The sequence below is a fragment of the Notamacropus eugenii genome, chromosome 5 (assembly GCF_028372415.1).
Source record: "Notamacropus eugenii isolate mMacEug1 chromosome 5, mMacEug1.pri_v2, whole genome shotgun sequence".
Taxonomy (NCBI): domain Eukaryota; kingdom Metazoa; phylum Chordata; class Mammalia; order Diprotodontia; family Macropodidae; genus Notamacropus; species Notamacropus eugenii.
In genome coordinates, this window is record NC_092876.1 from 130,928,705 (window position 1) to 130,942,869 (window position 14,165).

The 14,165-nt window shown below is 35.8% G+C and overlaps 1 protein-coding gene across 2 annotated transcripts in view; it reads left to right on the plus strand.

Moving 5' to 3' along the window:
- The window catches only part of PGM2L1 (phosphoglucomutase 2 like 1), an 88,640-nt gene that overhangs the window by 48,580 nt on the left and 25,895 nt on the right, over positions 1-14,165 (plus strand). For both annotated transcript variants that reach the window (XM_072610864.1, XM_072610865.1), the window contains exons 7-12: positions 2,694-2,883; positions 3,467-3,564; positions 3,842-4,022; positions 4,923-5,016; positions 5,985-6,114; positions 12,986-13,175. In XM_072610864.1, the coding sequence (XP_072466965.1) occupies positions 2,694-2,883; positions 3,467-3,564; positions 3,842-4,022; positions 4,923-5,016; positions 5,985-6,114; positions 12,986-13,175 (883 nt within the window). The remainder of the gene's footprint in view (positions 1-2,693; positions 2,884-3,466; positions 3,565-3,841; positions 4,023-4,922; positions 5,017-5,984; positions 6,115-12,985; positions 13,176-14,165) is intronic.

The following is a 14,165-nucleotide window of genomic DNA, read 5'->3' on the forward strand; positions in this document are numbered from 1 at the left end:
AAACCTAGTTTAATAGTTTGGTACTGACCACTTAATGCCCCCTAAAAGGGGATCTTAGAACATAGTGCTAGATATTATTATTAAAATTCTTGGATTCATTCTCTTAATTGCTGATAAAAACTTTTTAGAAAATCTACATATATTTCTGGATGAGCTGAGGAAGGTTAGTTGTTCTGAATAAGATCTAGTTGTTTTAGCAGACTTAAAGAGGAGACAGCAGAGTCACATAGCAGACAAAAAAACCTCATGAGATTTTAGGTTGCATTAAGAAAGGCAGGACTTTGAGGAGATGTGATAGAAACTGTCCTCTGCTTGCTCTCCTCAGACTTCACCTATAGTATTGTTCAGGGCACCAGACAATCTCAAGGAGGATAACTAGAACAGTGAAAGAAGTCAAGTCTTTGTCATATGAGGATCAGTGAAAGGAATAGCCATGGTTAGGCTAAAGAAGAGAGGACTTGGGAGACATAATATCTGTCTTCAGGCATTTGAAGGGCCTTCTTTTGGCCCCAAAGGGCAAAACCAGCAACAGTGCATGGGAGTTAGAGATGAATTTAGACTTGATATCAGGAAAATCTTCTTAATAATTAGAGTTACCTTAACAAAAGATCAAGAATATCAAAAGAATTAATGAAAAAAATATAAAGGAAGGAAGTATAGCAGTACCAGATCTTAAACTATACCATAAGGTGGTAATTATCAAACTATCTGGTACTGGTTAAGGAATAGAAAGGTGGATCAGTGGAGGAGAGTAGAAATGCAATACACACCAGTAAATTACTGTAGTAACCCCATGTTTGATACATGTAAAGATCTGAGTTTTGGGGATAAGAACTCACTATTTGGTAACAATTGCTGGAAAAACTGAAAAGCAAACTGGCAAAAATTAAATCATTTACCAAGATAAGATCAGAATGAATACATGATGTAGACATAAAGGGTTATATCCTAATTAGAGGAGCTTGGGACATATTACCTATTAGATTTATTTGTACCTATTAGAATAATAAGAGAAAAGTTTGTGAATAAATAAGATAGCATCGTGGGATATAAAATGGATAATTTTTATTACATTAAAGTAAAAAGGTTTTGTACAATAAAGCTGATACAACTAGCATTAGAATGAACACAGAAAATTGGGGAAAATATTTTATAGCCAGTTTTCCAGATAAAGGTTTCACATCTCAAACTCAAATAAACTCAAAAAAACTGAGTCAAATTTATAAGAATATGAGTCATTTCTCAGTTGATAAATGGTCAAAGGATATGAACAGGCTGATTTTGGAAGAAGAAATCAAAGCAATATATAGTCACATAACAATGCTCCAAAATCTCTAAATTGTTATTCATTAGACAAATGCAAATTAAAACAGCACTGAGGTACCCATCTCACACCTATCAGAATGGTTGGGCCAAAATGAGAGAATAGGAAAATGACCAGTGTTGGAAGGGATGAGGAAAAATTGGAACACTTTTTACACTGTTGATGGAATTAACTTATCATTTTGGAGAGCAATTTGGAGTTATACCCAAAGAGTTATAAAACTGTGTGTACCCTTTGACCCAGCAATACCACTATTAGATCTGTTTCCCACAGTAATATTTTTAGCAGCTTCTTTGTGGTGGCAAAGAACTGGAAATTGAAAGGATGCCCATCCACTGGGGAATGACTGAACAACTTGTAGTATATGAAATTGTGATGGAATATAACTATGCTTTAAGAAATGACAGGCGGGTTGGTTTTAGAAAAACATGGAAAGATTTGCATGAAATAATGGAGAGTAAAGTTAGTGGAACCAAGAGAATATAATATATACATTTGTATACAATATTGTTTGAAGCATACAGCATTGTTTGAAGAGTAACTATGAGTGACTAAGCTATTCTGAGTAATATGAACATTCAAATCAACTATGAAGGACTTATAAATAAAAATGCAATCCATCTCCAGAAAATAATAAAGAAAATATGGAGGTATTGTATGGTTCCACATATATCACAAATGTTGGCCTTCCCTAATAAAAGATTGGGACGGAATGGAGACAACTTGGGACACCAATTGTAGCAAAAAAATTAAAAATAATAATTAAAGTTGCCTGAGATATGATGGGTTCAGCCTTCTTGATGGTCTTCAAGCAGAGTCTAGGTGACCACTTACTAGATATGTTTTAGTAGAAATTCCTTTTATGTATGACTTGAGCTGTATACCTACAGACATCCCTTCCAACTCTCAAATTCTGAAATTATGTGAACAAGGTTGACCATATATGTAAGTCTTTGTAAGGTGGTAGTGAGAAACAGAAGGGGAATGCCATGCCATAGGAGCTGGGAGAAAGTGTCAGCCATTAGTTTGGACATTATAGAATAAATGAGCAGAAAAGAAAGCTAGTTCGTTTTGCTTCTTTCAAAGAGTTGGTGCCCATTTTGTCAAAATTGATCATGGTATCACCTTGTACCTATGACCTTAATGACCTTCAGGCATTGCTAGGCTTTCTAAACTTAGAGAGGAAGAAGATCAGACTAGAAATTTTTGTTCTTTTAATTGAATACTATGGTTTATTATTGAGTCACCCTAGATTTCTGCCCAGAATGTAGAATTCTTTAGCTACATTTTCTTAGATAATTGACATTTTCCATTATATCATAATTAAAGGTATTTGTAGTATTGATTGAATTGTAGTTTTTCTTTTCAGAGAGCTGAACTCACAGACAAACTTGAAATTTGTCCATACATCATTTCATGGAGTTGGACACGATTATGTGCAGTTGGCTTTTAAAGTATTTGGATTTAAACCTCCAATTCCAGTACCAGAGCAACAGGATCCCGACCCAGACTTTTCTACTGTTAAATGTCCAAATCCTGAAGAAGGAGAATCTGTGCTGGTAGCTATATATTTTAATACCTAATTGAATTAACTCCTTTAAAATGCAAAGAATCCTGAAATAGCATAGTTAGAATAGACTTCTGCAAATCTTCTTAGGTCCCTTCCAGTCCTAAATTTATAATCTTATCATCTAGTTCATTCCCTTCATTTTACTCTTGGGGAAACTGAGGCCCAAAGAGAGACAGGTATTTGCCTCAAGTTACACAGCTAATAAATATTGAAGTCATAACTTTAACCTAGATCTTAGTCTCAACCTAGTGCTTTTCCCATTCTTCTAGGCTGCCTTTGTCACTTACAGGTCAGAATACGATTAAGTTTTTAAGGGTTAGAAAAGCAGAAGTCATTTTTTATGTCTTTCTTAAATTTTAAGGGAATTTATGTTCTTACATTAATGCTAGATAAACCCTTGATGATATTACTAGGGAAATCTAGAATCTTAATTTAAAATTTGGTTAACCTCTGTTCTTCTAAAACTAGAGAACATTAGAGAGGGTTAATATTTCAACATATTACATGCATTTGAGAGTTAGTATAAATTTAGCTTCTTCAATGTAATCGGAATTTTTGGGTGCTTGTCCCAGGAGCTGTCTCTGAGATTGGCTGAGAAAGAAAATGCCAGAGTAGTAGTAGCCACAGATCCTGACGCAGACAGACTGGCAGTGGCTGAACTGCAAGGGGAGTAAGTATCCGAAAAAGGCTTAAACGTTTGATTTGACTGTTCTTTTGTCTTAGAGCAATATCATAATTTCCTCAGTGGTACTTCTACCTGTCATAGCTTGGCATTTTTGGTAACAACTTTAAAAAAAAAAAAGGTAGTCTATTTTCTTAGCTATCCTACTTGGTGTTTAAATTGAATGTATTTTTGTTACCATTGTAGGTATTAATGTTTTAATGTTTTTTAAAATATGAGATTCAAAGGAATTTGGTTTTGATGAATTTTTCCCTTCTCTGTGCAGTGGCCGTTGGAAAGTTTTCACAGGCAATGAGTTAGCAGCGTTGTTTGGGTGGTGGATGTTTGATTGCTGGAAGGAAAATAAGTCACAGAATGCTGATGTGAAGAACATTTACATGTTAGCCACTACAGTCTCCTCCAAAATTTTGAAGGCAATTGCACATAAAGAAGGATTTCAGTTTGAAGTAAGAGCTAGATAGTATTTTTGTGTTTATCTTTGCAACTAGAAGTAAAGGAATTTTTACAAATATTGATTTCCATTGGTTTAACTTATAATAAAAAAAATGCTATTTCTAAGTTTGTATTTGTATAATTTTAGTAGTAGAGAGGACCTTACAAACATTGAATCCAACCTCCCTGTTTTACAGATGATTTTCTGTAAGGTGACTTTCTCAAGACCACACAGCTAGTTAGTTACAGATCTTTTGACTTCTAGTATGGAGTATTCTTTCTAAGCACTTTCTAGTCACTTACAGTAGCTGTGATTCCATGACATCAGAAAAACCAGTAGAAAAGTGAATATTTTTTCACCTAGTTGTTTTGGCATTTTTGGAGAGAGCTTTAAGAAGGTTAAGTTTTAAAAGTAATTAAATAGCTTACAAAGAACCAGTAATTTTGAAAATCAGCATTATTGCTTCCTCTGATAATTACTGATTAAATAAGGAATCTTCCTTTTTACTTTCAGTTTAGATTATGTACATATTTCTATTTTTAATCATCTCTAATAATTTATGTTGTACTTTGCATTTGGCTGTGTAACTTTATTCTGCTCCATTCCATGCTTCTTGAAAAGCAATCTTAGTACTAAACTGATAAACCGACTACAAACTGATAACTTTTATAGGTTATTTCATTTATTATTCCACTGGGTCCCAGAGTTAGAGAGTAGTGTAAGTGGTTCAGTGTAAATGTTCATAAAAGTAGTCAAGCACATGTGCTGATATTGGGACTCTATCACAATAAATAGCCATGTCTTCTTTATACATGAACACAGTATGCATGCATATTGTTCCATATGTGTATGTTTTCACACACACACATATATATGATAGAAAAATCACTTAGTATCTTACTTTACATTTCAGGAAACACTGCCAGGTTTTAAATGGATTGGAAGTAGAATAAAAGAACTCTTGGAAAATGGGAAAGAAGTCCTGTTTGCATTTGAAGAGTCTATTGGTATGTATTAGAATACTAGAAAGACTTACAGCCACCATTGCTGCTCTCGTCTTGCTTGTCACTGGTGATCTCGTACATGTATTACTATGTACTTTATTAATTGGTATTTCTGCTTTTTTTTGAAACATAGTACATTAGCTAGCACTGGAAAAGACCTTAGAGGTCATTTACTTCTACCCTATGTCTTTTACCCTTGCTTTTGGGGAAAAAGCCAGTTCCTTATGGAGTGAGATCTCGATGACCATGTACTGGACATTCTGTAGAAAGAATTCATTCATGTGTTAGGTAGAAGTTGGACCTTTGATCTCTTCCAGCTGTGCTTTTCTGGGAATTGATTAAAATATGAAGCTCCTCTGATAATATCCTCCAAACACAATTATTATTCTTCTAGTATAAGTAGATTTGGAGTCAGAAGATCTGGATTCTGAATTTAAGTTATAGCTCCAGCCCTTGCTAGCTGTGTGAAACTTACTCAATTCATTTCTTTTGGTCTCAGTTTTCTTATCTGTAAAATGAGTGGTTTGGACTTATTGATATTCTAAGACCCCTTTCAGCTTCAGATGTTATGATCCTCTACTTCAGTAAACTCCATTAACAGGAAACTCACTATCTCATAAGACAGATCATTTTATTTTCAGATAGCTTTACTCTTTAGAAAATTCTGATTGCTTAATGTAGTAGTAATTACTATCTTAAAACAATCAACAAGCACATTTCAATGTGAAATCGTGTAGAGAAGGAATTTTTGTCTTCTAGTTTTTAGTTTTGATTTGTAACATCTTTAATTTTTATGAAAAAGACATGATTAACTTTTTTAAAAGCCACTAAATGTGTTTATTTTGAAGGTTTCATCAGGTGTTAAATGGCACTCAATTTATTTTGTCCTTTAGAAATATGACTGATAGAAACATAAGAAACCTATTTTCTCTTAAAAAATTATTTTTTCTGAAGCTCTTTTTATTTCCTAGGGTTTCTATGTGGGACTTTCGTTTTGGATAAAGATGGAGTGAGTGCAGCTGTTGTTGTTGCTGAAATGGCAGCTTACCTAGAAACCAGGAATCTGACATTGGCACAGCAGCTTACTAAAGTTTATGAAAGGTAAATTCTGTTGTTGTGAATCTAGCATTCTGTACTCTTGTTTATTATTTATGTTTAGGGCTTTAATTGAATTAACACTCCCTTGTTTGTTGCTCTTTGTAACTATCGAAGGTCCTAGGAACAGGAACTCTGACTCACTCTGCATGGTGGTCATGGTTAGACTCCAATTTTCCCTGGATAGTGATATGATTATCTATCACTTATCTAAAAAGACAGCAGATTGGCTGGATGTTGGAATGCTAGACTTTCAGTAAATGCAAAATCCTCAAGAGCAGGGACTCTTTTTTGTTTTGTTGTGTTGCTTTTTCCTCGTATTCTTCAGTGCCTTGAGTGTATTGTAGGTGCTTAATAAATGTTGTTTAGAACTGAATCTGCATATATGCCTTCCAAACAAATGTGAACAAATGTGATAGAAACTCCCTTAGGGAAGAAATGGCATTCACAAGGTTAAACAACCTTTAGGTAAACCACAGCTTTAGCAGTGTACAGTCACCTTCCACCTTTTTTATTACTAATAGAAGTTCCCTACCCTGAACTTCTGCTATGTGGTACTGGTACTGTGACACCCTTGGAATGGAAAGCATGTAGACAGTAATGATTCATTGTTCTAGTTCAAGGAGAAGGGAAGAAACCTTGAATTACCCCCTTAAAAGAAAACGAACAAATAATATTTAAGTGCTGGCCAACGTAGCCCAGTGTGATACGCTAAATACTGAAAACACAAGACAAAAACAATTTTTACAAAGTCTTTGCCCTCAGGAGATGATATTTTATGTGGGGATATATGAGGTGAATTGAAAAGTGAATATGAGATTATTTTATTAATTATCTAATGGGGAGAGAGTACTGAAAAGGGATACCGGGAAAGTCTCCCTATAGTTCATACCTGAGCTGAATTTTGAAGGAAGCTATTATAAGTAGTATTATATATAAATAGGATTATATAAGTATAGTATTATGTAATAAGAAGTATTATAAAAGACAGAGGTATGAAGATAGTTCCTTCCAGGTGGGGTAGAACACACTTCAAAAGAAAGCATCTTGAGGAAAAAACATTAATTTGGATTATAGAGTGAGTAAAGGAGAATAAGGTGAAATATATTTGAAAAGGTAGACTGGATTCAGATTATAAAGGGATTTAAATGCTAATGTGGTATAATATAAATAGTGCTCCAATAGGAGTCAGAGGACCTGGGTTCAAATTCTGATGTTATCACTTGCTGGCAAGTCTCACTGAGTCTCAGTTTCCTCAGCTGTAAAAATGAGGGGGTTGGAATTCAGGGCCACTGTGACCTTCTAGGTTCTTGGCTATGGCCTTTTGACTAAGTCCAAGTTTTACAGAACAAATCCTTTATTAAGGGGATTTGTTCTATGAAGTTTGGATTCAGTCAAAGGATGCACGTGAGGACCTAGAGGGCTACATGTGGCCTCAAGACTGCAGGTTCCCCACTCCTGGAAATAGATAATCTCATAGTTCTATTTTATCCCTAAATCTTATCCTAAATGAAGAAGTTGGTATTTTATCCTAGAGGCAGTTAGGGAGCTACTGAAGATTCTTGAGTAGGTGGTAACATAGAAAGATTTTTTTTGGTAGTTAAGTGGAGAATAGTTTGGGAAGGGGATGGATTAGAAAAAAAGAATACAATTAAAAAGCTCTTGTAATAGTCCTGGCAAGAGGTGATGAAGAACTAAGCTAGGATGGTTGCTGTAGGAGAGGAGAGAAGGAGATAGAGGCAAAATATGTTTCAGAAATAGAATTGAAAAAATTTAGCAGCTATTCAGATATTGGAGAGGTGGAGTAAAGGAGAGAAAGATGAGTAGAAAATGACTGAGTTTGCGAATCTGAATGATTAGAAGGATGGTGGTGCCTAATAGAAACAGAGACTTTTTGAAGAGGAATAGATTTAGAGAAGAAAACAATGAATTATGTTTTGAACATGTTGAATTTAATATGTCTATGAGACATCCCGGTAAAGAAGTTCAGCAGATAGTTGGTGATGTGGGACTGGAGTTTAGGAGAGAAACTGGGGAGTCTTTTGTATAGAGATAATAGTGGAAATCAGGGGAGCCGATGATCTTACTAAGAGAAATAGTGTAAAGAAAAGAGGGTCTAGGGCAGACTCTGGGGCGCATCCTTGCTTAAAGGGCAGAGGGCAGGACATGGACAGTAATTCAGGAAGGGAAGCCGGAAGAAGAGGTCATAGAAGTAAAAGCAGAACAAGGGGAAAGGAGTGTCAGAAAGCCCAGGAAGGCGTTAGTGGTCTACCATGTTTAAAACTGTCAAAAGTTCAAAAGTAAGAATTATGAGAAAAGCTATTTGTAGCAGTTAAGAGATCATTAAAAAACAGATAAGCAAAACTAGTTGACATATATTCTCTGAAAGTGTATGCAACATTCCATACCCAGAATTTCCCATATCTCCAACAAAGGGAAGGAGGTGGCATGTTCTTTTTCTTTGACCAAGATTTTTCCTTACAATTACAATTACCCAGTAAATGTGTAACCCCTAAAAATATTTTCATCATTAGTGCAGTTAAAAGGAATCTAATTAGATGACATGGTGTGACTCTATTATGTGGCTTAATAATAAAAATAAACTCAATTAACAATTGTAACTATGAATGGGATGGACTCATCCATAGAATAGAAGAGGATAGAAGAATGGATTAGAAAGCAAAATCCAACAGCATGTTGTCTATAAGAAATAAACCTGAAATAAAAAGTTAAAATTAGGAGCTTCAGCAAAATCTGTTGAGCATCAGCTTGATGTAATGACTTAAGAACCCTACTCACTCTAATGACTAAGCACACCTCCAGAGATCTGATGAAACATGACATCAGCCTCCAGGAAGAGAGGTAGCGGACTCAGCATGTAGAATTAGTTATATATTAGTTATACTTTTTTGACCTGGGCAATGTAAAAGTTTGTTTTGATTATATGTTTGTGTTTTAAACTTGGGAGGAAGAGAAAATTAATGTTCATTAATTGACAAAAAATGAAGTCAAACAAAAGTTACTTTTAAAAAAAAAAACTAGATGAGCCACAGACATGTCAAACTCAATTTTTCCAAAACAATGCATTTTCCCACTAAACTAAGAAGTCTTAAGCTTTTTTGTGTGCAATGGACTTTTTTTGGCAGTCTGGCGAAATCTGAGGATCCCTTCTCAGAATAATGTTTTTGATTGTATGAAATAAAATGATGATGTGGCCTTACTCCTTAACAAGTATCTGAATAAGTGATTCCATCCCATCTTGTCTCCTCCAACACATTGTCCACTCTGTCATACTTACTCTATCACTTATTTTCAGTGTTTTCTTCTCTGTTGACTCCTTCACTACTGCCTACCAACATGCCCATGTGTCTTACATCTTAAAAACCCTCACCTGATCCTTCCATTTCTTGTTAACTATCATCCCATATCTCTTCTGCCCTTTGTAGCTAAACTCCTTGAAAAGATCAACTATAAAAGGTTACTCCCATTTTTTCTCTTATAGTCTGGCTTCTTGACTTTTCCTCTGAAATTGTTCTCTCCAAGGTTACCAGTTATCTCTTAATTGCCAGATCCAATGGCCTTTTCTCAATCCTCATTCTCCTTGACCTTTCTGAAGCCTTTAACACTATTGATCTCCTCTCCTCCTTGATAATCTCTTTTCTTTGTCTTTTTGGAATACCACTCTCCTGGTTCTCTTCTCCTCCTACCTATCGGACTGCTCCTTCTCAATCCCCTCTGCTGGATCCTTTTCTAGATCATGCCTTCTAACTAAATTTGTCTTGCAGGGTTCTATCCTGAGCCCTCTTCTCTTCTCCCTCTGTACCACTTCACTTAGTGATCTTATCAGCTCCCATGGATTTAATTACCATCTCTAATCCTACCTTAATCTTTTTGCTGACTTCCAATCTTGAATCTTCAACTGCCTTTCAGACATCTCCAACTGGATGTCTAGTAGACATTGTCAGTCAGATGGAACCAGCCTCTAACCTGTGGATGACCAGAGCTGAACAAAGCAGGAAACAGATAGAGTCAGGAATCAAAGAGAAGTTTAGTTTCAGAAATGGCTTGCAAGCAGGGTCACACATACTGGAGCCCCACCCTGAGTGGGGAGGACCCGAGGCAGTATGGGGAGATCTTGATGCTTATACCAGCAGTTGTGTAGTGAGCTGTAGCCCTGACCGGGAAGGATAACAGCAACAGTGTAATAAGTTTGATTCATAGCAGGGCTTCATGTCCAGAACTTGGGTACTTGTCTGAACTTGTCTGATCTCAGAAAACACTTATGCTGGTCAAAACAATACAATAATTATATGATTTTCCCATATGGTAAGCTCAAAGTATTGTTGTTATGCCAAGCTCGGGCCCCAGCTTGTTTGCTGAGCCTTAGCTCTGGAAAACAGGGCAACTCCTAATATCTTGACATTTCCTCCTTTTGGCCAAAGGGGGGGGGTCGGAAAGGACCCCTATTCTTCTGGTTTGTTGACAAGACAGATATAAGCCAAGATGCCACAAGAGGCCAGTTTTGTCCCACGAGGTCAGTTGCTTGAGGGGACCTATCAGGGAAGTGCGTCCCAGGTATCAGATAGTGCTAGCCATTGTTTTCTTGAAAGCAGAAAAGAGAGGGAGGCCAAGAATGTAGAAGGAGAAAATGCTAGCACATGCTTGAATCAGGGCCTTTGATGATTGGACATGTAATAAAAGGAAAGAGAAGAAAAAACTAGAACAGTATACTCAGCCCTCATGCAGAATCTTGGGACAGCTGTCTCATCTGGATGTTGGCTGCTTCTGGGTCCGTACTAGAACATTGAGGTCCCTTGAGGTTCTCCTGTTCACTCAGGAGCAGGAGCTTTCTTCAGATGATCCAGGAGTACCCACCCTCGAGTTTAACAGCTGTGGAAGTAATCAGAAAGATCTAGTGGGGCCCTTAAGAAGACATACGTGTTAATGGTTGTGAGAAAACTTGTAGCAATCTTTGGATCTGAATTTCTGGTCAGCGTAACATAGATCCTTGGTTAAGGGTCTTTAAATAGCATGTAGAAATTGTCCAGTTTCCCAACCATGCAGGACTAGGTTCAAGCAAAGCAATAAAGTTTTTCATAAATTCATTATCATAATTACATTGTCCAGTCACATCAAACTACTTGGAAGGCTCACAGTGAACTAGGTCTGAGAAGGGAGATTTACATGTCACCAAGATAACCAAGAAAACTTAAAATCATCTTAGAACAAAAGACCAAAATTATCACCAATATTAGTTAACATAAGTCTTCTTTTATCCTAGTAATCCATTCTTAATATCCATTTAACCAGCACATTTTGAGTCCCAGATGTCTTATGTAGTTAGTTATCTGGTTAGTTATCTGGTCTCTAGATATCTTTTCTTGCACAGTATGCTTATTCTCAGGACAGCTCGAAAAGGGACTCAGCTTCTCTGGTTCCAAATCTAGAAGTTCCTAGATAATTCTGAAATTTCAGAGAATTTCAGTTTATATACCATTTGCTGTTTTTGTCCTTACCTAAATCTTGTACCTAATGTAAAAATCTTTTAAAAATTTCTGAGGATACAACTATAAAATGAGCTCTCTTTTTAAAAATTATCAGACAGATACTTTAATAATGGGAAAACAGTTTCACTTTCTTTACCATTGTCAATTCAATTTATGTGTAAAATCCTTAATCCAGTTTTGAGAACTTGTTACTGAAACATATTCAGAATCTGAATTTCCATGATAAACAAATTTGGAAGCCAATCATATACATATGTGTATAGTTCTTAGAGAAAATCCTGTTGCTTTTCTCAAAATTCACTGTTCCATTTATTTAGAAAACTTTTTGCATCTTTATCTTATTTTTATCTAATTCTAATCTTATCTAATTCTTATCTAATCAACAGCTCTATAAGTCAAAAGCGGAACTTAGTATCTTTTCCCATAAACCCTTCCCACCTCCTGTCTTCCTTGTTACAGCAGAGAGCAACACTATCCTTCAGTCCCTCAGGCCCACAACCTAGGAGTCATTTTGGATTCCATACTATGTCTAACCACCCGTATCCAATCTGTTACCAAGGCTTATTGAATTTAACTTTGCAGCATCTCCAAAATATTCTCTTCTGTGACACTGTCACCACTCTGGTATAAGTCCTTAGCATTTCTTACCTGGACTATTATTGCAACAGCCTGCTGGTGGGTCTGCTTGCCTCAAGTCTCTCCCCACTTCAGTCCACCCTCCATTCAGTCACCAGAGTGATTTTCCTAAACTGCAAATCTAACTCTGTCATTGTCCTACTCAGTAAACTCAGTAGCTTCCTATTGCCTCCAAGATCAAATACAAAATCTATTTGGCATTCAGAGCTCTTCTCCCCAATCTCCTCAATAGAATGTAAGGTAATTAAGAGAAGAGATAGTTTCGTTTTTTTGTCTTTGTACTTGTTATATAGTAGGACCTTAGTAAACACTTGTTGATTTGTTAAATTTCTGGTATGTACTAGGCATATTTTTTAGGCACAATTTATAAATAACCAAAAGAAAACCATTCTTGTCCTGAGGGAGCTTATGTTCTATTAGCTGGAATCATCATATACTTAGATAAATATTAGATTCAAAAATGTTTTTTCTGCTGGTCAGTTTCCCTTCTTATCCTTGGTGTATTGATATTTGTGCAAAATGTGATTGAAATGATCTATTTTCTCATTTGTGATTACCCCTTTGTCTTATTTGATCAAGAATTTTTCTCCTTATAATTGTTGTGAAAGGTATCTCTTTCATCCTCATTTAATTTTTTTTTAATGATGTGACCTTTTAATTTTAGGTTGTATATCCATTTAGAACTTAATATAATGTTTATTTAAACTCAAATTTTGATTTTTTGTTTTATCTAGGTATGGATATCATATTTCAAAGACATCCTATTTCTTATGTTATGATCCACCTACTATCAAAAATATATTTGAAAGACTTCGCAATTTTCATTCTCCTAAAGAATATCCAAAATATTGTGGGACATTTGACATATTGCACATACGGGATATCACCACTGGATATGACAGTAGCCAGCTCAATCAAAAATCGGTAAGTACTATGAAGTGTCTTGAAGCATTTCTGGCAATCTTAAAGGCAGTGTGGTGCAATGGAAAGAAGGAGTGATGAATTTGGAGTCAGGAGACTTGGACCTTAAGAAATAATAGCATTATTTTTTAAAAATTTTAAAACATTTTAATTTAAAGCTTTGAGTTCCAAATTCTCTCCCTCCCTCCCCTCCCCTCCCTTCCCTTCTCCTTCCTGAGATGGTAAGCAGATATAGTTTTACATGTGCAATTATGTAAAACGTTTTCATGTTAGTCATTTTGTAGAAGAAGATTTGAAAAAGAAAAGAATAGAAAATAGCATTTTTCAATCAGTATTCAGTCAATAGTTCTTTCTCTGGAGGCAGAAAGTATGCTTCATCATTAGTCCTTTGGGATTGTCTTGCTTCATTGTATTGCTGAAAATAGCTAAGTCATTTGCAGTTCTTTGTACAACTGTTTTTTCTGTTACTGTGTACAGTGTTCTTCTGGTTCTGTTTACATCACTATGCATCAGTTCATGTAAGTCTTTCCAGTTTTTTTTTTAAAATCATCCTGGTTGTCATTTCTTCTAACCCAATAATATTTCATTACAATCATATGCCACAACTTGTTTAGCCATTCTTCAGTGGGCATCCCCTTGATTTCCAATTCTTAGCCACCACACGAAGAGCTCCTATAAATATATTTGTACAAATTGGTCTTTTTCTGGTTTTTTTGGGGGGAGATGTCTTTGGGATATAGACGTAGTAAGATATAGACCCAGCATTGCTGGATCAAAGGGTATTCCAAATTGCTCTCCAGAAGGGTAGGGATCACTTCACAACTCCACCAACAGTGCATTACTGTCCCAGTTTTCCCACATCCTCTCCAACATTTATCACTTTCCTTTTCTGTCATATTAGCTAGCCATTCTGATAGGTCTGAGGTGGTATCTCAGAGTTGTTGTAATTTGCATTTCTCTGATCAGTAGTGATTTAGAGCATTTTTTCATATG